Source organism: Vipera ursinii (assembly GCF_947247035.1).
Source record: "Vipera ursinii genome assembly, chromosome: 12".
Classification (NCBI taxonomy): Eukaryota; Metazoa; Chordata; class Lepidosauria; order Squamata; family Viperidae; genus Vipera; species Vipera ursinii.
Window position 1 is genome coordinate 10,138,218 of NC_139525.1, and position 25,822 is coordinate 10,164,039.

Below are 25,822 nucleotides of genomic sequence, written 5' to 3' on the forward strand. Positions count from 1 at the left end.
TAACATCTAGCCATCAAACCCAGCAAAGAATCCATCTGAGGCGATTCACTCGGATTCCGTCTCATTGATTTATTAAACGCAGAGCCTCGCAGAGGCGCATTGGCAAAATTAATGCGAGATCCATTCAAATGAAAAAGAAAAAAAAAGGAAGAAAACAGATAAATTGACACATAATTTACATGCAGCTCCACAAACAGGCTCACTGTTTTACTTTGTCTAGCTAGCTGGAACCAATGAGTTTAAAAGTCCGCACACTCTGATCAGGCGGCATTGAAGGCTCCTTCCACGCACCCAGGCAGTGTTATAAAGGAGAGCCTGCGTCAAGAGGACAGCAAAACAGTTTCCAAACCTCTTTGTGAATACCCATCAAGAATATCATCAAGGTCAGTGATTTGGCTTCAGCCCGAGGAGTAGATTCAGGACAGCAGGTGGGGGAGTCGAGGAGTAAGCAAAATATCGGTCTGCCATGTTCAAATGTGTTACACAAATGCACAAACCCTGCCTTGTGTTTTGGGAAAAACTAGAATTCCTGGGTAATCAGGAACAAGGAGATAAAAATCACCACTCCTTCACAATAGGTTTTGCTATAACGGAACTCACAAGAGAATTAACTATTCTTATGCACCCACACCCAAGTTCTCTAAAGTTCTACAAAGTATTTTGCTGCCCACAAGGGTATTGCTAAGCCACACATACCACCCAACTCTGAAAAAAGTTTACACAACATCTCCAGAAATTCTGGAAGTCATGCATTGGCACCAGCTTATTTGCTTTCACATATTATGCGGGAATGGTCTTTCTGTTTGACTTTTCACAGGCCTGCCATATTGTTTAAAACCAGTCAATTCTTACTTGCTTTAAAAAACCACAAGTACAGGCAATCCTTGACTTACAACAGTCCATTTACTGACCATTCAAAGTTACAACGGCAGCAAAAAAAAGGTGACTTATCACCCTTTCTCACATTTAACGACCGCTGCAGCATCCCCATGGTCGCATGATCAAAATTCGGACGCTTGGCAACTGATTCAGAGTTATGATGGTTGCAGTGTCCAGGGGTCACGTTATCCCCTTTTGCGACCTTCTGACAAGCAAAATCAATGGGGAAGCCAGATTCACTTAACAACCGGGTTAGTAACTTAACAAATGCAATCATTTACTTAACAACTCTGGCAAGAAAAGTCATAAAATGGGACAAACTCACTTAACAGATGTTTTGCTCAGCAACATAAATGTTGGGGTCAATTATGGTCGTAAGTCAAGAACTAATTGTAAACCAAAGTGACTTACTCAATATAGAAATAAGTCAATGCCTTTTGAACAATAGAGTTTAGTAGAGTTTGTCCTTCTTCAACTGGATTACTTCTTACACTGTTATGGAAAGTTATGTTGTGTATTTTATGACTAGCTCTCACATACTTTTTCCTCACAATTAAAAGAAAACACAATTATACAATGCTTAACTATTACTCTACCCATTTTGCAGACAAGAGGTGAAAAGTGAAAGAAAGGGGTTTTTCAAAACCTACAAAAGAAGCAGCTGGATTAAGTTTAAAGTTAAACCCAAGATTTTCCAGCTTACACGTCTTGCCACCAAACTACACATCAGTAAGCACAGCACTTCAAAATTCACACCCGTCTACAAGCTGGCAAGTTAATAAATATTTCTCTTTTTAAAAAATATCAAGCGCATCTGTCAACTCATTGACTAACCACTCTGGACATCTCTGAATTCATGCGAACCACTTGACATTCCAAAAATGGGGTTGTTTATGCAAAGATTATTGTGGGCATTCAAAACTGTGATGTGACAAAGACTGTAACTTTTGGACTGTCTGCAGTCGAATGCAGCAACTGGAAGATTGATGGGATTCTCTTCAAACAGATGCTACAACCAGAAAGAATTATATCACAAAAGCAAGGCCTAAATTTAGCATTGGGTTAGTGTTTTTGTTTTAAAACATGCACCCGCTTTTATGGGAGGACAGATCAAGTTTTAAATAAATAATTTTTTAAAATAAATAAAACTTTACTAGCTCATTTATTAATTCCCTTTTAAAACTTGCTTGAGATTCCTGATTTCCGTAACTATGCATACTTGACATCGTTCAGCAAATATTTTGGTTCAACCCTCAGAATTTAAAGTAAGACTTTCTTAATTGTTTTGTCCTAAGTAATTGTATTCAGAAGACAAATTAATGGCCTTAGACTCCAGTAAATATGGGTACATAAATGATTTTTAGGTATATGCCTAACATTATCCATAGGATCCTAAGTGATAAAAAAGCCAGAATTAATTCCTTGCCTGAATTTCCACAGCAATCTATAAAATAGGTGTATAAAGCTATTATTGACATTCCCACACAAGTCATCAATGAACACACACACAGACATATATAATAGCGAATAAGGAGATTTACTAAACCGGTTCCTCTACCCAAAACTAAAATACAGTTTAAAAAGGGGCTATGATGGGAAAGAATTTAGATTTCAACAGAAACACATTCCCTTGTTTCACAAAACTCCAGACAAGGGTTTAGATGAAAACTTCAGGAAGCAAGTGGTGTTCTCAACTTAGCAGAAACTACTATCGTTTACAGATGTTGCGTACTACAAAAAAAAAACAAACTTCAGAAGCATGGCATTTAAAAAAAAAAACTTATGTGCTTCCAGAAGTGGAAATGATGGTGATGGAGGAAGAGGAGAGGAAGAGGCAAAAAAGGAAGAAGAATGTAGATTGTAATGGTCAAATAACATTGGGGGGGGGGGGAACCAATGCAAAGTCACATCCCAGCTGCACAAAGACATCCAAAGTCTCTTGACAATTTCACATCCCAGGTGCAGAAGCTGACTTACGGGTTACCATGTCAGAATGCACTGTTGAATTCAAAGTTGTATACTTAAGATTAATTAAGAAATGTTGACATAAGAAAAAGAGAGAACCCAGATCTCTTATATTCATTCACCTTTCACAGGTCCACAACCCAATTTCTATATGGAGTCCTGTTTCATGCTGCAATGTATAGGAATAGTTACAGCTGTCAATTACGGGAACACCCAAGATAAATATCGCACGCCCTTTTTTTATTGTAATCAAAGGACAGCTGTTTGTCATTTCCCAAAGAGAAGGTTATTTCACATCCTTCATCACCAAAGCATGAAGAAGAAGAAGAAGAAGAAGAAGAAGACCCAGAATTGTAGGATAGGATGGACAAGTGCTACAATTATTAACAGCATATTTAGAAGAAAGCCTCACTATATTAATGGGATTAATTTCCAAGGAGATTATACAGGATGACAAAATAAGAAACAGGCAAACCATGTCTTCCCTTACTTGCTTCTTTTAAAGCTTTCTGTTTTTTTTAATTAGACATCTACTTGATTTCTATCAATCTGGAGATTACCATGCAGTTGCTTCCCAATTAAAATTTCATACCATCTCTCAGCTGGATTTTATAAGCTTCAGGAAGCCGTAAGTGTCTCTGCACACAATGCGGTAATATTTTTATTAAATTAGTCTGCACAAAATACCAGTCAAGACTTTACTTAAGACTTCCGCAAAGCTTCACTAGTTCTGAAGAAATAACACCCAATTCGATTTCTCGCCTGCCTGTTTTCACAGACTGCCAGCCGGATCTAGCCAAACTCCTTTTAAGAGATGCCCCAAAGCTTGGGCACCAAGATTTGATTTTTATTTGATTTCATTGCCCTTGAACTAATATAACTCTCCAGTTACAAGTGGCTTTAGGAAGTAGCCGTCTCTATTTCAATTTGGTTTAAATTAGGGGACGCAAGGCTAAGGGGCTTATTATACATTTTCCTCCAACCCGCCCACATCATTTTGACTTGACATGGTTTAAAGACAGCAACTTCACAGAGTGAGCCCCAGCTGAAGACATGATAGTCCTCTCTGAAATGAAGGCACCGCCTTAGCCATCTGTTCCCGTCTTATTTGAATACCAAGCGGGCAGAGACCTTAAAGTAGAAATCATTTTCTCCAGCAAGAAGCCTTAATGCACAGGAAAAGCTGGTGTTTTTAAAGGTGGGGCGGGGGGGGGGGGAAATCAACACTGCACACAAGACACCAAAAAGTGAGAGTAAGCCTGTGAAGATTCTCAATCCTCCAGATCATAGTTATCCCAAAGGTGCTTTTTCAAAAGACAACTGGACTTGCTTGGGTGTTCCCCCCCCCCCTTTGAAAAGGTTTCGCTTCTCATCCAAGAAGCTTCTTCAGTTCTGATATTCAGTAGTCAAGAAGCTTGTTAGATATGGGAAGCGAAATGTTTTCAAACAAAAGAAAAACCGAGAAAGTCCAGTTGCCTTTTGGAAAAAGCACCTTTGGGACAGTCAGGCTAAAACTTTACTTAGACGCTACTCAAAACTTTGATTGCCACATGTTGAGTAGAGGGAAAGAAATTTGTAGGAAGTTGTTTTTTTTTTAGAATTTTAGAAATTTGTAGAATGGAATATTTGCGGTTTCTAGCCCTCTTAAAATTGGGGCATAGCCACTGGAAGTGATAATGCAGAGAGCGTCCCACTCTGTGCAAAATAAAATCAGGTTTTTATATAGGCAGCAAGTTCTAAGTGGGAACATGTACAACCCCCCCCAAAAAAAACTTCAACTTGATGGGAAAACATCTGTCAGATTTGCCAGGTAGTTGGCCCTTCAGCTCAATCCAACCGCTTGGTGCGGTCCTTTTAAACTGAACAAAAATAAGAAAAGATAACAGAGTATAGAATGTTTTCAATAATAAACAATGATCTACCGGTAATAATAAACAATGAGTAGAAACAAAAGTCTGCAAACTTTGTATTCATTCCTAGGATGTCAGCAGGCACATTAACAAGAAAATCAGCTTTGTGGCAGTTTAGCTTCTTAAAAATTGAGACAGTTTGGTCATCTCGATCAGAATTGGGGTTTTCTTCCCCTCCCTAATCTTATTCCCACAGAAAACTTCCTCTGCTTTGAATGTTCTTGTATGCTTACAATATGGAGAAAACTTTTCTACATATTGTTTTACAGGCTGAGATAAAAGAACTATACTATTTGGAGAAACTGAGAGCCACTTTCTGACTGTAAGTATTTCAACAACTCAGGAGACTGTAGGGCAAATACTACTTTTGAGAATATTCCTTTATTTTGCTTTACTAAGGAACAGAATCTAAGTGGTCATTCAGTTCTGAGCTTACACGACTCCTAATGTCTTCAAGTAATCTGCAAGGTGACAGACATTGCAAAGTGTAATTCCAAGAATTAAAAGAAATACGAAATTTTAAAGTTTCATAACGAAGGGACTGGGGATAGTCTCACATACGTAAAACTGGAAAACCAAGCACATTTGTGGTGTCTTAATGAAAGAAATGCAGATTTTCATTTGTATTCACGAACACAAAAAACAATTGCCAAAACCTTGAATTAATCCGACCTCTTTCTATTCTATGTATATATAAAAGCATATTTTCTTGGTTGCATTTTGACCGAGCAGACAGAATCACGCATCTCTCATATGAATATTGCAAAGATTTTTGCAATAAGGACATTAAACCAAATTATTCCCAATGTTACTATATGATCACCTTTCTTTAAGAAAATTTGCTCCGGGCTTTTTTCCCTGCTTTACATAATCTCATTCAACTACAATTCCTCTCTGGGGAACCGGCATGCAATAAAGGTTTGTCCCACTTCTGGGGTTTACAGCCAAGGACTCCGGAGAGCAGATGGTGGTCTGCATAAACCTTGCTTGGATCTTTTCCTTATGGATCTTCAAATTGTAATCCAGTTTGTCTTGCCACATGTGAACCCAGCAAAGATCTACCACTACTAAGATGTGACTATTTAAGATGTCCACCAGCCCTTTATCCCCACCTCTTGAAACTTAAAACTCAAGGAAACAACCAGCTTCTAAGCTGGTTTCTATCCCAAGGAGATTTTTCCATGAGAGCAGATACAATATGCAAAATTCAGAGAAAAGGGTTAAAGGAAATTGAAATGGTCCTCTTTCACTTCTTCAACTTATCCTTATCCTTGTCAACTCAGAAGAAGTTGTTTTAAGATCTTGCTGTCAAATGCAACCTTGAAGCTCTCTTTTCCAAATCATTTCTCTATTCAATAGTTAACCTTCCCTCCAAAGGGTACATCTTTTAAAGAAGATTAAACTTCATAACCCTGAACTGAATGTGGAAACTGAAGTGGAATTCAACAGCGTCCTAATGGGGGGAAAAAATCTTCCTGTTCCAAAGGAGACCCTAATTTTTCTCCAAGCCAAAATTAAGAGCACCCAGAAGCATCTTTTAAAAAAAAAAGTGGAACTCAATTTTAAAGCATAATGTGCAACCTGGCCTTAAATCCCAAAGTCTGTGCCCACCCCCGCTTGCTTGGAGGGAAGGGCGCAAAAGCCTTATGTCCTGCAACACCCCTAAAACCAAATGCCTCCTATTTTATAGCAGGGGCTTAACTCCACATTGTCCGCATGGAGACTTAACAAGTGGCGGGCATCACTGTGGTCAAATCTCGTGGTTTGCAACCAGCCTTGTTCCTTGACAGCAGTAAAGTTGTTTGTGCAACTTAGGTTCACCATCTCAAAGAGGTTACTTTTCTTTTATGGTAGGATGGAGCCAATTCCCCCAGAACCTTGCTTAAAAGTTGGGACCGTGGCACCCCCTCTCTCGACTCCCTCCCCTTGCCTCCCAAAAGCCCCTCATTTTCAGCAACAAAGTTCTGGGTTCAAATCTCACAGTCTCAGACAAAGTCATTTGGAGAGACCCGGAATTCTTATATATATATATCTTCTTTTTATCTGAATGAACACCCTCCACCACCACCCCAATCGAGGGAGGCAGGCAGGCAGGAGGGGTCGAAAGCTGTCCCCCCCTCCTTAAGTTCCCCACTCCCCGTTTGCAAGTTGTCCCCACTATCCCAGGCAGCAAATCCCCCCCCCAAAAAAATAAGCTTTCTTCTTGGACTCTCAAAAAAAAAAAGGTCCCAGAGGCGCTACAGATCCCGGCCTTCCCTCTCTCTTTCTTCCCTTCCTTCCTTCGTTTGTTTACTCTTATATTGCGTGTATATCACTTTCTGAACGCAAAAGAGCCGCTAAGCTGGACTCGTTCTTAATCACAAGCCGGAGCGGAATCACAAAGCGCCAGTTAAGAGACCCAGGCCACTAAGCGCGACCTCTCTCGCACCCTACACGCCCGTAACCCCGTTCACACGTTCCGAAGCGAATTCTCTCGCCAAGGCGGGGGGGGGGGGTTTCCCCTCTACTCCAAGGGTCCGAAGGGGCTGCTTCCTCCCTCCCTTCTCTACTTCTTTTTTTTTTCCCCGGCCCAAATGACCGGTCTCGTCTCCTTTCCCCGCAGCAGCGACGCACACCCAACACACACACCCCCAAACACACACAGAGACCCGCGCTCACCTGGCGTTGGTGCAGTCTCCGTACAAAGTTTCGAAGTCCTGGCGGGTGATGAGCTTGCAGCGGTTGACGCCCGGCTGGATGGCGCCCAGCCCGCGCAGGATGCGCACTTGCTCCACGGTGCAGACGACGGGCGCGATGTCCAGCCGCTTCAGCTTGGTGTAGACGGTGTGCAGCCCGCCGACCAGGTGCTTGAGGAAGAGGTCGAAGACCTGCGGCAGGCAGATCAGCTCCTGCCCGTCCACCACGAAGGAGGCCACCTTCACCCCGTGCAGGTCGACCATCTTGCACTCGTTGCCCCCGACCGGCAGCGAGGACGAGGCCCCGCCGGCTCCCCCCGCCGAGGCTCCGCCGCCGCCGCCCGCGGGCGCCGCGCTGCAGGAGAGGAAGCCGTGGATCAGGCTCCCGCCGCCGCCGCCGCCGGCCAGCCGCGGGGACTCGGAGGGGCTGGAGGAATAAAGCGGCTCCACCGCCCGGAACAAGCCGGCCGAGCCCCCCGCGCTGCCGCCGCCCCCGCCGCCTCCCCCGGCGCTGCCGCCGCCGCCTCCTCCTCCTCCGCCGCCGCCGCTGGAAGTTGCGGGAATGCTCGGCGGGGAAGAGACGGCCATGCTCTCTACTCCGCCCCGGCCGCCTGGCTCGGCGTGGCCGTCGGCAGCCGCATCCAACCCGGCCGGCTCCACTTTTCCCTCCAAACTGTCCGCGCTCCTCGAGGAAAGGAGGCGAAGGCAGCCGGCGAGCGCGGCCAGGCGGGGGAGGGACCCGCGCAGGCCACGCCCCCTCCCCGGCCCGGGCCACGCCCCCTCCCCCCGGCCCGGGGAGCGCCGAGCGGAGTGACTAGCGGGCGCCGCCTCTCGCCCCGCCCCCCGCCCCCCCACCACCGCGCCCCGTGGGAGAGGGTCCGCCTTGGCCCCGCCCACCCGGGGGGCGCGCTGGTCTCAACCCGAGGTGGAGGGGATGGGAGGGCGCCGCGCTTTCCGTGCTGCGGGCGCCCGCTTGGCGATCCGGCCGCCGGCCGACTCGCTTGGGCCGCGGGGAAGTTGGTGGCGCTGCTTGGGTTAAGGGCGCCGGGAGCCGCTGATGCCCGCCCTCGCTCTGCCTTCCCAGGGCCGAGCGTACACGTGTTTCGGGGCTCGTCGGAGCCCTTCGTGTCTGCGTGTGTGTGTGTGTGTGTGTGTGCGTGCGTGCCTTCCCAGGGCCGAGCGTACACGTGTTTCGGGGCTCGTCGGAGCCCTTCGTGTCTGCGTGTGTGTGTGTGTGTGTGCGTGCCTTCCCAGGGCCGAGCGTACACGTGTTTCTGGGCTCGTGGGAGCCCTTCGTTGTCTTGTGTGTGTGTGCGTGCGTGTGTGCCTTCCCAGGGCCGAGCGTACACGTGTTTCTGGGCTCGTGGGAGCCCTTCGTGTCTGTGTCTGTGTGTGTGTGTGCGCGCGCGCGCCTTCCCAGGGAGAGCGTACACGTGTTTCTGGGCTCGTGGGAGCCCTTCGTGTCTGTGTTTGTGTGTGTGTGTGTGTGTGTGTGTGTGTGCCTTCCCAGGGCCGAGCGTACACGTGTTTCTGGGCTCGTGGGACCCCTTCGTGTCTGTGTGTGTGCGTGCGTGTGTGTGTGTGTGTGTTTGTGTGTGTGTGTGTGCCCTCCCAGGGCCGAGCGTACACGTGTTTCTCTCGTGGGAGCCCTTCGTGTCTGTCTGTGTGTGTGTGTGTGTGTGCCCTCCCAGGGCCGAGCGTACACGTGTTTCTCTCGTGGGAGCCCTTCGTGTCTGTCTGTGTGTGTGTGTGTGTGTGCCCTCCCAGGGCTGAGCGTACACGTGTTTCTGGGCTCGTGGCAGCCCTCCGTGTCTGTAGGGGCAGCCTGGGGAGCAGCCCGCGTGCAAAAAGCTTGGAGGGTCGCCTGCGGAGGGGGGGGCGGGGAGAGGAAAAGCTGGAGAGAAGATGGCGGGGGACACACGCTTGGCGGGCCTAGGAAACTTGTGGAAGTTGTTGGGACTTGGGTGTCTGTAAAGAGAGATTGGGACAGAGGCAGCCAGAGACTGCTAGACTTGAATGAGCTAAGACAGGCATCGTTCTCTTGTCACATCATCATCACCATCATACTACTGCTACTACTACTGTTACTGTTTTATTACTACATTCCGTCCTTTTTGCTTCTTGGCCAGCTGAAAGGGGAAACTGCCCTCTTGGCTTCACCCTGCCTGCATAGCTGAGAAACCTGATTTCTCCTAACCAGAGTGGCTGCATTCACACAACGAAGCTAAAGACTAAGCCTACCGTGCTACGGTTTGCTGTGTGCAAATATAGGCAGTAACTATTTTTCAGCCGTACAGCGGCATCAAGCAAGCAAGACTTTAGTTTTGAAAGGCTGAAGAAGATTGCTTAAATGCCTACTAGCGCTGTAGTCCAGACGCGAAGTCAGTGCTGTCAGGCTGGGGGTTGCAAAACTCGGAATAACTGCTGGATGGCAGCAGAAAACACTGTTTTGCAATCTAGATCTGATAACTTAGATGGAAGTAACCATTATTAGTTTGATTCACTCAGATTGCTAAGGTGTAAAGCGTGGTTTGAAAGCAGACAAGGCTCAAAAATGTTAACCGCAAACCATCAGTTGGCCAAAAGCACCCAGCTTTTGATCACACGACTTACAAGGATGCCGCAACAGTCATAATTGCAAGAACAGGCCACGAGTCCCTTTTTTTCCAGTGTGGTGGTAATTTCGAACAGTCGCTAAACAATGCTTGTAAGTCAAGGCCCACCTTTAAATAATTAAATCTTAAATATTGTTATAATTATTATCCTGTGTTGACTATGATCACTTTGTTGTTTTGCATGTACACTGAAAGCATATGCACCAGAGACAAATTTCTTGTGCGTCTAATCACACTTTGTCAATAAAGCTATCGTATCCTATCCTGTCAACTCAAATTTCAGTCTGTGTATCGCAGTGCTTCCCATGCTTTGAGCCAGTGCAACTGCCTGCTGTGAACTTGTGTAGCCCAAATGAAGAACTAAACCACAGAGGGAGTTTCAATCCTATGGTTACACGCTACTTTACTTGCACCAACTTAAATCAGGTTTTTTTTTTAAAAAAAATGTTCTCCCTAAGTGGTTTGCAAAAGCAAAGCCCAATTACGGTTGGCTAGTTTGTTGTGAGAACAGACCGAGGCAGGACTACAACCATCATCTTGCAGGACCAGCGACAGGCAGATTGACTCTACTTTCCTGTAGATCAGACATGTCAAACACAAGGCCCGGGGGCCGGATCCGGCCCGCAAAGTGGTTTCATGTGGCCCCCAGAGCCATCCTGGACACAGTGAGGGAACAGCCCCCACTGCCTTGGCCCTAGCCCAGAGACCCTCCTTCTGCCAGAGACCCTCAGATCTGTCCCACTCCTGCCCGGGCCCCCATAGGCACCCTTGATGCGAACGATGTAGAGCTGGCCACGCCCACCCAGTAGGCCACACGCATTCTAGTCACACCCACCCAGTAGGCCACGCCCACCCTGGCCACGCCCACCCGGCCCCCTGAGGGCAACCGCAATGCTGATGCGGCCCTCAATGAAATTGAGTTTGACACCCCTGCTGTAGATCAACTAGATCAGAGATCCCCAACCTTTGGGGCACCATGGACCGGTTCCGTGGAGAGAGGTTTTTCCGCAGACCGGAGGGGGGTCTGGTTTTGTGTGCTGCCTGCATCCCGTAGATGGGGTTTTCCTTGTTTGTGCGGACCGGTTGCTAGCATGCCGCAGCCTGGCACTGGTCCTCAGATCCGGAGTTGGGGACCCCTGAACTAGATGCTTGTATCAGACGTCCTAAGATGAAGATGGCAGCCCCTCCCAGTGATTGCAATTGAGAGTCAGAGATAAACTGCTTCTAAACACGGTCTTACCTGAAAGGTGGAAAGCACCTTTACGATTTCAAACCTGCATTCTTTCTGTAACCTGTCTCCGACGCCTTTTTTCTCTGCAGAATTGCAAACTGATCCCACCAGGTAAGGGGTCAGCTCCTCTACGACAGGGGTCTCCAGACCTCGGTCCATGGACCAGCACCGAGCCACGGCATGCCACGCAAATAAGGAAAACTCCATCCATGGGATGCAGGCAGCATGTGAAAACATACCCCCTCCGGTCCACGGAAAAACCTTTCTCCATGGAGCTGGTCCCTGCCCAAAAGGCTGGGGAGCGCTGCTCTACGAACAGGTGAACTGGGCCAGCACCTGGAATTAATTTACAAACCTTGAGCATTTCCTAAGCAGGAGAAGCGCAGTTCTCTTTCCACGGATAGTTGCTTCTCAAGGCTACTGCTTTTGCTACAGCCTTTATGATTTTATATTGCTTCATGCCACTCTTGACACGAAGAGGAATTGATGTTCAAGGCTTCCGTTGGCCTTGCAAAAACTCATCCTTATTTAGAAATCTATTTAGCTTATGGAAGACATTAAAATCGGGGGGGAGGGGGCATTCCAGAGCAAGGAATTTGATAGTGGGGGGGGGCGAAACAAAATTCCTTGAAAGAGAATGAAGGAAAACAACAACAGTGCCAAACCTTATAAATTAGTCTTTATATTCCCTTTCTGAAGATCTTTGCATGGGTCTAGCTGTTTAGTTAAAGATTCTGACCTTAAAAATGGACAGGATGTAAAAAAAAAATTGGGGCTAATTATAATTTTGGGTGGTCCAGGCCTTGATTTTCTCTCAGGAATCTGGAAACTGAATCCTCATGGCTGTTGAAAAAATAAATGGCTTGAATGTATGTCGATTTTTTTTATATATACTGTATAAAAAGTTGACGGGGTTTGCAAAAGGTACTCTGAACTAGCCAGTTACACTTTAATGTAACACATTAAGTGAATTTAGCCTTCACGATCACTCAGTGCACCCCTGCGAAGCCAAAAAGTAAATTCGTGGACTAATTCAGGAGTAAGCCTGGTTTACAAATCTAGATAGAATATTCCTTTTCTGGAAGAACTGGCTTAGAGAGATGAATCTGACAATATCCCTCACAATAATAATTGCCTGCAATTAGTGCAGGTTTGCATCCCACCAGGCTCAAGGTTGACTCAGCCTTCCATCCTTCCGAGGTAGGTAAAATGAGGACCCAGATTGTTGGGGGCAATAAGCTGACTTTGTAATAATGCCGCTTGGGGGTGTGTGTGAAAGCCCTAACAAGCAGGCATATACATAGAATGAAGGCTACTGCTAAGCTTGTAAGCCGCCCTGAGTCTTCGGAGAAGGGCGGGATATAAATGGAATTAAAATAAAAAATAAAAAATCCCACCAGGCTCAAGGTTGACTCAGCCTTCCATCCTTCCGAGGTAGGTAAAATGAGGACCCAGATTGTTGGGGGCAATTAAGCTGACTTTGTAATAATGCCGCTTGGGGTGTGTGTGAAAGCCCTAATAAGCAGGCATAGACATAGAATGAAGGCTACTGCTAAGCTTGTAAGCCGCCCTGAGTCTTCGGAGAAGGGCAGGATATAAATGGAATTAAAATAAAAATAAAATAAATAAATAATAAGACATCAAAGAGAAATCAACATTGAGAGACGGTGACAACTTAAAGCAGCAACTAGTAAAAAAAACAAGCAGTTCAATTAAGCATCTATTAAAATGGTCCCTAAAAGTTTGTTACAGGTAGTTCTCTTCTTACAGTCACAACTCAGCCCAAAGTTTCTGTTGCTAAGCGAGATATACGTTAAGTGAGTTTTGCCCCATTTTATGACCTTTCTTGTCACGGTTGGTAAATGGATCACTGTAGCTGTTAACGTTAGGAACACTGTTGTTAAGTGAATTTGGCTTCCCCCATTGTCTTTGCTTGTCAGGAGGTCGCAAAGGGGGATCACGTGACCCCGGGACACTGCGACCGTCATAAATATGAGTCAGTTGCCAAGCGTCTGAATTTTGATCACCTGACCCTGGGGAGGCTGCAATGGTCATACGTGAAAGGCAGTGATACGTCTCTTTTTTCAGTGACATTGTCACTTCAAATGGTCACTAAACGAATGATTGTAAGACGAGGTCTTACCTGTTTTTCCCCCTTAATTAACCCACCATTTAGTTGCACAGGCTAACCCTAGTTTTGTAGTGGTGTTCCCTTCCAACACCCATATTCTCTGAAAAACGTCCTCCTAACCATTCAATAACTAAAGAATTTAGAAGAAATTGAGTTTGAACACGAAGCTAAGTACAGGACCGCCAGTGTCAACTGCAGGGGTCACCTATGAATCCACAAGGCTTCAACTTTTAAAAATGATCGTTTATGGCCCAACACCATTTTCAGGGGGGGAAAAACCAAGTGTACAACTGTTGATCAGATATCAAATATAAAGCAACAATAACTTGGTATAAGAATATGAGAAAGTATTAGTGTGAAGGAGGCGTCCCATGGTATCTATGAGCCATAACTAACATTAAAGATTTGACCAACTTGCTGGAAATTATTACTTTTGGAAAGGGTTACTTCCACCATCTCAGAAGTATCTTTCCAATCTTTCTGGAACTTTTAAGGTGTTTCAGAATTCTGGGAGTTGAAGACCACACTTGCTTTAATCCAGGGGTAGGCATAGCTGACTCAGGAATTCTGGGAGTTGAAATCCATGAGTCATAAAAGAGCCGAGGTTGCCTACCCCTGCTTTAATCTATGTTTTGCTTAGTCACAATTCATAATAATAATCCAGTTCTTTCAAAGAAAAACAAGATACGAGGGTCCAGGTTCACACTGCACATTGCAGGAGAGGGGCAGGACAAGAAATAACGTGTGGAAGATCGTTAAAGAGAGATCCCAGCTAGAATTAAGAAGAAATTTCCAGACAGCTGAGAACTATTAGTCAATGCTCGAGCAGGGGGTTGGACTAGAAGACCTCCAAGGTCCCTTTCCAACTGGTTTTCCTGTTACTTCATTAAGCTTCTTTGGAAACAGCATGCAAGCCTGAATTCAGAAATTACACACATATGTATATCCATCACGGAATTCCCTTTTGGTTTCGGCAAGAAATTCTAAGACTAAAATATTTATCAGTTTGAGCTTTAGAAAACTAACTTCTTAACCCTGCTGCTTGGTCTCGGTAAGCAGGGAAAATATCAGGGCATTCTCATTACATATCAAAGCTGATGGACAGATACGAGGCAAAGATAAAATGGGAGAAAATAAACAAGGGGGCAGGGTGGGGGTGGATTCTGTTGTTTCACAGCAGTTGGAGAAGTGCCGGACAAAAGAGGCAGAGGAAAAACTTAATTTGTGACATTGCAAAATGTGTGGGTTCCTTTAAAATTTGGGAAAGTGTATTGCCATCCATTTCACAAGGACAAGCCTTAGTAACTTATTTCTCCTATTTTAGAACAGTGTGGTTCCCTACATGTAGTCCTCAATTTATGCACTTCATTTAGTGACTGTTCAAATTATAAGGCCACTGGGTGTATGGTCATAAGTCAAGGACTACCTATATTTTGGTTCTATGTTTCGCATAATTGAGTAAATTCCGTAAAACATAATACCATACAAAATGTTGATTCACAAAGTCACTATCAGCTGAACTCACGTCACCATATGATGTAGCAGTTTACAATTACAAACTGGAACAGCCGGGGGTTCACACAACTTGTTCTTTTCTCTAAACCCAACTTGTTCTTTTCAAGGTTGTTGATAAACACACAAAGAAAGTATTCCAATCTAACAGATTTGCTTCAATTTTAGACAGGGCCTGGCTGAGGAATTCTGGGAGTTGATGTCCACAAGTCAAAAAAGGGCCATGTTTGAAGACCCCTGGTCTAAACCTCGGACTTGGGAGCTGAGCCTGCTCCAGTTGTATCTTGTGGCGATCAGCCACCGTTGAATGCTGGCTTCCTCATTCCTGAGGTTGACCACCCTGAAGACCAGGTCCAGCTGGAGCAACATGGTCAGATTCCAAGTCAGAGTCAGACTCTGAATCACGGCTTATAACACAACCAAGACAATCATATTACCTACCGTTCAGTGCACCATGAGAACTGGGTCTGTGCCGAGAGAGAACTAGAATTCCAAAGGTAGAAAACTCATCCCAGTTTCCAATAATAAATATTTGAAGGAGTAGGAAATGAATATTTCCTTGTTCAATGGAGGTGCCCACAAGTGGCAGTTTGCCAAATCAGCAGGTGAGCAGGTCACCTGCGCACCTAACCCTTTTGCGTCTCAGCTTTCAAGATGTTCAGAATCTCCAGCTATCATGTCCAGAGTGTGAACTGGAATCGGACAATGGAATTAGTTACCGGTAGTCCTCAGCTTACAGCAGTTCATTTATTGACCATGCAGAGGTACAACGCCACTGAAAAAAATGTGACTTATGATCATTTTTCATCCTTATAATGTTGCAGCCTCCCCGAGGCCCTGTGATCAAAATTCAGAAGCTTGGCAACTGACTCGTATTTATGACAGTTGTAGTGTCCCGGGGTCATGTGATCCCCTTTTGTGACCTTCTGACAAGCAAGGACAATGGGGAAGCAAAGACTCACTTAACAGTCTTGCAACTAACTGAACAACTGCAGTGATTCGCTTAATGGCTGTGGCAAGAAAGGTTTTAAAATGGGGCAAAATTCACTTAAGCAATGTTTTGCTTAGAAACAGAATTTTTGGCCTCAATGGTGGTTGTAATTCTGCTTTGGGCTACCTGGAAAGGATCACAGCTCTGGATCTAACCTTAAAGAAACCCCAGACTTCAGTTTAAAATGTCCCGTTAATCACACCGAAGCCTTGTATCATGGACATGCACCCATTGAATTAGACAGTTTGTACCTACGGTGGATCACCTAATAGCATAGCTAATATATAAAAGCTCTCTGCAGAAACAGGGTATGAAAACACACAAGCCTAATTAAATGGATTTCAGAGGCTTGACTTTCAACAGAGCGACGATATCCTTTCCTGTAATTAAATGCATTGTATTAATATGTGCATAAGGCAAAATCAATAAATAATGAATTACTCCTGATTGTAATTGAATGTTTTCTTAATTTTATTGTCAGCCATGATAAATAATCAGTACTTTTATACTGCATTAAATTAATTAGAGTGTCATTTCTGCTACATACATCAGCAGCGAAGAAACAAAGTGACATCTGTTTCTAATGTCTCAAAGATGCGATATTCCTTATTAAGTATTAGGTATGGCTTCTTTGTTCCTGTGATTGGCAGCTCTGCTGAAGAGGCACAAGTTGGAGGTGGGGGAAAGCCAGAGAAAATAGGATTTGCATGCAAAACAGGTAAGAAACGCTGATTGACATTCCACCTTCTGAAGGCCAACATCACCTGCAATCTTGCAAAAGACTCTGATCAACTGATAGGATCTAAGCCCATGTTTTATTCCCATATCAACCTGAACAAGCGAAGGATTCACACATCACCCCTAAGCCAGTGACTAGTTTTACACACCCCAGGAAACAGTAACATACAGGTAGTCCTCAATTTAGAACCATTTGTTTAGTAACCATTTCAGGTTAGAACAGCCCTGAAAAATGTGACTTGTGACCATGTTTCACACTTACAACTACTGCATGGTCATCTGATCAAAATTCAGACGCTTGGCAACTGGCATGTATTTATGACGGTTGCCTTGTCCCGGGATCATGTGATTCCCCTTTTGCAACTCTCTGACAAGCAAAGTCAATGGGGAAGCCAGGTCTCTCTTAGCAGTGGAAATTTTGGGCTCGATTAAGTTCCATATACTATCAGAAGAATAAGAAAGCAAAGCTGCAGAAAGAAAGAATAAAAAAACAGAAGCATCTGATTTCCTTTGCAGCAAACAAGCTTAGTTCCAAAATTATCCCTTACTCTACGATTACAAAAAGAGGGGGAAAAAACACTTTTGTCTTTTATCAATTTTTTTCTAAACACCCCACCACCACCACCACAAAATTGTAAGTGCATTTTTTTCTCCATTCCATGCAAAATATCTATAAGGCATTCCCAGTCAGTCAGAAATGTAGCTCTTATGTTTTCTGAAATTGAGGAAGTCAATTTAACCATGTTTGCAAGTTCTACCATCTTCCTCAACCGTTCCTCCCCGTGCGGTTAGTGTCAAAGTTTTCTACTTTTGAGCCTATAGTAGTCTTGGTGCAATTGTCATGTGCTCCAAGCACTTTCCCTCTGGTTGTTACTGTCTTTTGCCAGATTTCAAAACAAGGACAAGCCACAAACCCTGATCCCAAAGTCCTGCCACCTAGTGAAATGAGAAAGCAATTGCGGCTTTCCATTTCAGAGGCTCAACAAAACCCACTGCCCGGAGCTGTGTGCAGTTCCCTGACATTTGTTGCAAGGAGGAATTGTTTGGTCAGCATTCTGCCACAGCGGACAACACCGAGCAAGACAAACAGGGTGTAGCACGTGCTGTCTGCATTCATTTACTCCCTGTGTTCATTTAGGCAGCAATCATTGTTGCAAACTGAGAACCCCTGGAATTATAAAACAAAATACCGTGAAGAGCATGAAGTAGGAAGTTTCATCGTACAATCTTCCAGTTTGATTCCCCTGTTGCACTAAACCATGATTTCTTGCGTAAAGTTCACAAGACTTGAATGAATTTACACATATTGGCAACTGATTTTTAGTTCAAACTCAGCCAATTCTCTAATGCTTCTGATAAAAGAAGCAGTCTGTTGGCTAAATATGCTCACCAGTTAATCCATGATTTGTTTAACCTTGATTTTTTAAAATAAACCACAGTTGTATTCTCAAGCTAAACTCAAACCATATTTGCCTGTTCAGACAATGTACCCAGGCTACACCACTTCTACTGTCAAACACAGGTAGCCCTCAGCATACAATAGAAGAGTCGTGGTGGCACAGTGGTAAGAATGAAGTATTGCAGGCTAACTCTGCCGGCTGTCACCAGTTCGATTTTCATGGTTCAAGGTTGACTCAGCCTCCCTGGCATTCTTCCAAAGTCAGTTAAATGAGGACCCAGATTGTTGGGGGCAATACACTGACTCTGTAAACCACTTAGAGAGGGCTGTAGTAGTAGTAGTAGTAGTAGTAGTAGTCCCATCATGGTTGGTATCAGGCTATTTGGAACTTGAAAGGAATTCAGCCAAGTGTGTTTTTCATGGAACCTTCCTTTCTGATGGGGCAAGTTTTTGCTTCTTTTGATATATGTAATTTTAGATATTTTCATTTTGTTTGGTAATTTTACATGTTATCACACTCTATGTAAACCTTAGATACCATCATATCTTTTTGCAATTCTAAGATGTTATGGTGTTTTGCTTAATTTTAGATACTACCTTTTAACCTAGATATAGATCACTCGTTTTGTATTTCACCCCCGCCCGCCCCCTGGATTCTAGTCAGGTTGCTTTATAGATCTCTTTTAATTTGGTCATACTTTTTATTTAATGTCTTCTCAAGGTAGATTTGTAAGTACTTACAGAGCACTCATAGACACCTTCCTTGGTCTGGTCTTAAAAATGGAATAAACAGACGGGCTGAGATGAGGACCCAGATTGTTGGGGGCAATTAAGCTGACTTTGTAATAATGCCGCTTAGGGTGTGTTGTGAAAGCCCTAATAAGCAGGCATATACATAGAATGAAGGCTACTGCTAAGCTTGTAAGCCGCCCTGAGTCTTCGGAGAAGGGCGGGATATAAATGGAATTAAAAAAAAATGAAAGGCAAAGCGATCCAAGAACTTCGGCAGCTGAACAGTTTCAGTTTAGAGCTAATTTTTGCCTCAGTGCATGATGGAAAATATCTCCCTCATTTCTTTCTAACGGCTTTCTTGCGAATGGACCAGAAGGTGGCTCTTTACACTGGTTAAGGAAGGACTTTGGAGGTGACTGAAAAGCCTTTCCTGATTATTGTTTTTTTTTTAGTTTATCAACTGAGTGTTGTCTCTGAAGCCACCCTGAGCAAGTTGGTGAAATGGTTTAGCTTCCATCGCTCATTCTGTGTCCCAGTTTCAGGTACGTACCCATAGAAGGAGGTAAATGGGAAATTGTAGCTGTTCCAAAGCTTACTTTAGGATCATTCTAGTTTTCCACGTCTGTGTCAGTGGTAAGAACACAGTTCAGGTTGTCCTTGACTTACAACAGTTCATTTAGCGACCGTTCAAAGTTACAACAGCACGGGGAAAAATGACTTATGACCGTTTTTCACAGTTACGACCTTTGTAGCATCTCTATGATCAGGTGATCAAAATTCTGATGCTTGGCAACTGGTTCATATTTACAACGGTTGCAGTGTCACATGATCCCCTTTTGTGACCTTCTGACAAGCAAAGACAATGGGGAAACCAGATTCACTTAACAACCGGGTTACTAACTTGTCAACTGCAGTGATTCAGTTAACAACAGAAGCAATAAAGGTCATAAAATGGGGCAAAGCTCATTTAACAAGTGTCTCACAGAAATTTTGGGCTCAGTTGTGGTTGTAAGTTGAGGACTCCCTGTATTACAGGAAGTCCTCCATTTACAACCACATTTCAGACCAGAATTTTCATTGCTAAGCCAGGTGGTTAAGCAAATCACACTCAACTTTGCCTCCTTTTTTGCCAGGATTGTTAAAGAAATCACTGCAAGCTATTAAGTGAATCACAAGTCATTAAGCGAATCTACCCCCCTCCCATTCACTTTGTTGGAAACCGGCTTGGGAAAGTTACAAATGGCAATCATGGCGTCTCAGGCTGCAGCCATCGTAAATACAGACTAATGGCCAAACACTTTTAATTAAACATCTTTAATATAAAGGGAATACCAATATATATGGCTGTTCGCTCAGCAGCAAATTCCTTTAAATTTGGTAAGTCTGTTTTTCTGGATAAACATGCTTGTGGGTGCTTGTAGACTGAAGGGAATAGTTTAAACTTTGCAGTACTGCAAAGACAGCACCTTTTCCTAAAAAGAAAAAGAAAAAAAAGTGGAAGGCAAATGCTTAATGCAAACACAACCCCCTCTTCAAACAAGAAAATCTTAACTTGTGCCAAAGCAAAGGGAGTGTATTATTGTGAGGTGATTATAATTGACAATGTCATCAAGTTAATCATCATAATTATTATTTTTTGTAAGCCTTAAAAAAGAAAAGAATGCCAATGTCATTTTAATCTTTCTCTCATGCCATCGTGCTCAGAGCGTTTACCTGCATTCTTAAGTTCCTAAACTTTTCAACATGCAGCTGTCATCTTTAAACCTGTTTTGGAAAGAAAAGGGAAGGAACAGGGTTTTGCTCCCCCCCCCAAAATAAAATTTTCTGACTTGATTTCTGTGTGTGGTTTAGACCTGGTTTTGAATGCACACAGAGGTCTCAAAGTGGCTCCTGTGACAATCGCATTTGTTCAGGCTGCAAGCCTATGGATGTTTGTTTTTTCAAAGCAAATCCTATTCATTTCAGTGGATTTTACTCCCAGGCAAGTGAATATAGAATTATAAATCCTGCTGAATTGTGAGGTTTTCTTACAAGTCATCATGCCATAGGAATGGTTGAAAAACATGAAATATAAGTAGTCCTCACCTTACAACCGTTTCTTTAGAGATTGTTAAAAGTTACAACGGCACTTACAACTTAAGCTCACACTTATGACCATCACAGCATCTTCATGGTTACATGATTAAAATCCAGGTGCTTAGCACATATGAGAATTGCAGTGTCCCAGGGTCATGTAATCACCATTTGTGACTTTCTGATGAGCAAAGTCAATGGGGAAGCCAGATTCACTTAACAACCGGCTTCTAACTTAACAATTGCAGTGGTTCACTTAACAACTGTAGGAGGAAAGTTCGTAAAATGGGGCAAAACTCACTTAACAACTGTCTCACTTAGCAATAGAAATTTTGGGCTTAGTTGTGTTCATAAGTAGAGGACTACTTGTATTGTACACTGCCCAGAGTCATGCTCGTGAGATAGGTGGCTAAATACATGTGAGGAATGAATGAATGAATGAATGAATGAATGAATGAATGAGCAAGCAAGCAAGCAAGCAAGCCCCCAAAATGCTTTTTCCAAAAGGCAACTGAACTTCGTTTTTCCTTGAAAATGTTTCGCTTCTCATCCAAGAAGCTTCTTCAATTCTGAAGAAGAACTGAAGAAGCTTCTTGGATGAGAAGCGAAACGTCTTCAAGGAAAAACAAAGGCCAGTTGCCTTTTGAAAAAGCACCTTTGGGACAACCATGAACAGAAAGACTGAGAATCTCCATAGATGTCAAGCAAGCCAACTACAGTTAAGCAAGCTGGGGGAAGGCAACCAACATTTTGCAGAGAAGCAGGTCAGATGTGCTATTCATATTCTGCCTGCGTGATAGATCAGCATTTTCAGCTGGGTATATCTGTACAAAACCATTAGCTGTGGTTCAAGAAAGACTTCTTTGCATGTCTTTACAGCTTTATGTTTATGGTTTCTCTTATGCAGTTAAAAATAGTGAAACCTCATTTCACTTGCCTCTATGGATCTCCTTCAAATCTTTTTCGTGGTATGTATTTTCTGATGGAGCTTTTAAACTATTTCATAATTTTTTTAAAAAAAGATGAGATCCTTTGCTTCCACCTTTCTCGAAATGACAATTTTCTGTCTAAGTGAAAAATAATTAATGTTTTATTGCCTCCCTGACAATTTGCAAACAATAAATTAATGCAGTTTGTGATGTCCCAAGAATAGACTCTATCGTCCCACAGTTTAAAATACACACTTGGAAAAATTTCTTACCGGATGCAGATTCTTGGCTAAAATACAGATAGTCCTTAATTCACAACCACAGCTGGGACCAGGATTTCTGTGGCTAAGTGAGGCAATGGTTAAGTGAGCTTCACCCAATTTTATTAACTTTTTTTTTTGCAAAGGTTGTTAAGTGAAACAAACAGCCATTAAGCAAATCCAGCTTCCCCCCACTGACTTTGCTTAACTATCTAGAGAAAATGATTAAAAAAAAGTTGGGATGATAATGCTGTTTTTTATGTGTAATGCAATGGTCATATATGTGTAATAGATTAGCAGGGGGGAAGAATCTTCAGAAATGCCCCTTAGCCTCCACATGGCATCGTAAAATACTACATTTTAGCTTTAAATATTTTGCCAAAATTATCTTCTCTTTCAAAAGAAACTACAAAGCAAATTCTCTTGGTTCAAAGGAAAAAAAAACCCACCCAAATCAGGAGAAATTTTCCAGTTCCCGTCTGTACAGTACAGCCAATTTGGACCCTTCTAAATATTTCAATCTGTTGGTGCAGAGGCAATAACATAGCAGAGTGATACTTATTAATAGAGCAATAACACTTGCACTTATAAATCAAGGTTGGTGAATTATCCCCGTTCAGAAATCGTGATTTACAGCTCAGCTTTTCCATCCTCACTAAAGAACGTCGCATTTCTCAGGCAATTCCATTTGCTATCCGTGGCTTCCTTCGTTGCCGTTTCTGAAAGAAATGTCATTAAAAAACACACCGACTGGGTGCTGAAAAGATGGCACAGAATAGTAATGTGTGTATAAGGTGACCGGGAGGACACAGTACAGCCCAGTTTGCTATCAGTTTATGAAGAAGGGGGAAAGGACCTTAACAGCTTTCACAATTTCCTAGGCTCCTTTCAGATCACACAACAGCTAATTCCCGGTCCATGCTAAGTTGTAATGTAGTTGATTTAATTCTGGGTGGTTTGTTTACGAATCTAGTCCCGACTCACACACTGTACAAGGAGACCTCGACTTAACAACGGCTCATTGAGGGACTGTTCAAAGTTACAACAGCATTGGATAATGTGATTTGCGACCATTTTTCACACTTACAACCTTTGCAGCATCCCCACGATCACACAACCGAAGTCCAGGAGCTTGGCAACTGCTTCATATTTATGACATTTGCTGTGTCCCGAGGTCACGTGATCCCCTTTTTCAACCTTCCGACAAGCCAGTGGGGAAACCGGATTCACTTAGCAACTGGGTTACTCACTTACCAACTGAAGTGATTCACTTAGCAACGGCGGCAAGAAAAGTCATAAAATGGGGCAAAATTCGGTCCACCAAGGTCTCACTTAACAACAGAAACTTTGGGCTCAGTTTTGGTCGTAAGTTGAGGACTACCTGCATCTACCTGGTAAGTCATGGTTCAGGCTGCTAGGTGTTTGTGTTTCCGATAGAGGAGAATATCTGTAACTTGGTGTGGAACTGTGGAGTCCTTGATGCTGTCTCTCAACTTGGTTGTTTTCTTGCAAACATTTCACTACCCATTTTACGAGCTTTTTTTTTGCCACCGTTGCAAAGTCAATCGCTGCAGTCGTTAAATTAATAACATGGTAGTTAAAGTGAGTCCGACTTCCCCATTGACATTACTTGTCAGGAAGTCGCAAAAAAGGGATCACGTGACCCCAGACGCTGCAACCGTCGTAAATAGGTGCTGAGTGTCCTGATTTTGATCACGTGACCCTGGGGAAGCTGAAATGGTCGTAAATGTGAAAAACGGTCATAAGGCACATTTTTCAGTGCTGTCCTAACTTTGAACAGTCACCAAATGAACCGTTGTAAGTCGAGGACTCTCTGTACACTGTGTGATCCTCAACTCATGATTGAACCTGCCATAATACGTGCAGCATATTTGTTTTGTTTTGTATTGAAAAGTTTTAAAATACATTTTTAAAACATATACCCCATCTACCCCACTCCTCTCCCCATCCCTCCCATCCCAACACCACCACCCCCGACTTCCCAGAGCCGAATACAGGGTATTACATCATACAATCTTACTCTAAAATATTCTAATTACTATAATTACTCTTTAAACCCATATTTGTTGTTTTTTATATCTGGGTTTACACCTTGTAGTTTGACTGAGGTGGCATTGTTAAGCTTCACCAAATCCAATTCTTATTTCCGAATAAATCATAGTTGATATGGTAAAATCTATGTTTAACAGTCAAATAGGCAAAATAGGCAAATCTATGTTTGCCATGATTAGGATGTAACAGCAAGTTTGACTCCTTCTTTTCCGACAGGACAATAATGCCACTAGTTGTGGAATTACTGCATAACTTTGTCTCTTTCTGAATGAGACGGAGACAAAAATACTTATTAGACTGAGTCATGAAGCTTCCTAAGGCTGAAAGTTACTATTTTGATAGTAACAATACTAAACATTTATCAGTGGATCAACTGAAACACACTACAAAAACACCCTTCCTAATTTCCTCCCTCCCTCCATGAAACTGTATTTTATGTAAAGCAACTGCCATATAATAATGGAAAATTACTTTTAAAGAGAGAAGCATCTGAAAGTTACAGGGGGAAGAGTTGTTGGGTTTTTTTAAAAAACAGATCCCTAAATCCAATTTTGCATGTTTTATTGTCGCACGTTGTTCATCACTCCACACGTACTAATTAACTGCACTTGTTTATTCGAAGGCTATCCCTAGATTACAAATGCATCCAAACGTGTATTGATAAAAGATAAAGATAGGAAAGAAAGCAACTGTAAGGTAATTGAATGAATGCAAAGGGCTATTCCCCCCTCCCCCAGTGTAATCTTGCTCCTTCTTGTATAGGTTTAGGGCTATTGTAATCCACACAGGGGCTTGTTCAGTGTTTTTGAATATGCCGTCTAATTACAACGCTCAGCCTTTATGTTTGTTTCCAATGCATAGGATCTATTGGTAAAACGAATGTCATTTTGCGGTCTGTTATGCAGAAAATGTTTAATCCAGTGTTTGACTGACTCTGTTAAATCTTTTTTTATTGAATGTGCTTATTCGTCCGTGCAGAATTGAGTATGCTCCTTTTCTGTTACTATGACACTGCAATTAAATAGCTAAAGGGGTGGTGGTGGGGAGACTGTAAGACATTTTTCTAATGGGCCATGCCATAGCTATAAAAGTTATTCATTCCTATGTTTTTCCCCCCCTTCTCTCATCTTCTCCTCCGTGAGATTTTATCCAGTGATGGAGGTGTGGGAAGCAAATATTCTGGCAAAGCAGGAAAAACAAATCCTGCAGAAAAGAAACGTGGGTGTCCATTTGGCCATGTCGGCTGCTCCTGAAAACAGCTTTTTTTCCAGCTCAGTGAGGAATGACTGTCAGGATGAAATGAAATTGCCTTGATGGTAGTTTTATGGATAAATTTAACAGGATCTAAGGAAAGTTCTTCGGCTTTGAAACGGAGATGAGCACCGGCCCCTAGAGTTGGAAACGACTAGCACGCATGTGCGGGGGAACGTTTACCTTAGCTGTTCTATCCAGAGAAAAACTCAAAGAGTTGGAAGATTTGGAAGTCTTCTACTCTAATAAAGGAGAATATTTGTAGGTCAGACTTGAAATGAGGGATCCTTGGTGCTCTCTGTGCCTGGTTGTTTTCTTGAAGATGTTTCATGACCCAAACTAGGTAACATCATCATTACTAGCACTGATGATGTTACCTAGATGGGTAATGAAACATCTGCCAGTAAACAACCCAGCTTAGCACCAAGGACCCCTCTTCTTCCACTGCCTCTGCCCAC

The 25,822-nt window shown here is 43.2% G+C and overlaps 1 protein-coding gene across 1 annotated transcript in view; it reads right to left on the minus strand.

Annotated features, from left to right (window-relative positions):
- The window catches only part of DACH2 (dachshund family transcription factor 2), a gene marked incomplete at both ends in the record, with an annotated part of 260,062 nt that extends 252,045 nt beyond the window's left edge, over nucleotides 1-8,017 (minus strand). The window contains one exon of the mRNA XM_083372037.1: nucleotides 7,413-8,017. Within this exon, the coding sequence (XP_083228163.1) occupies nucleotides 7,413-8,017 (605 nt within the window). The remainder of the gene's footprint in view (nucleotides 1-7,412) is intronic.
- Nucleotides 8,018-25,822: the final 17,805 nt, after the last annotated feature.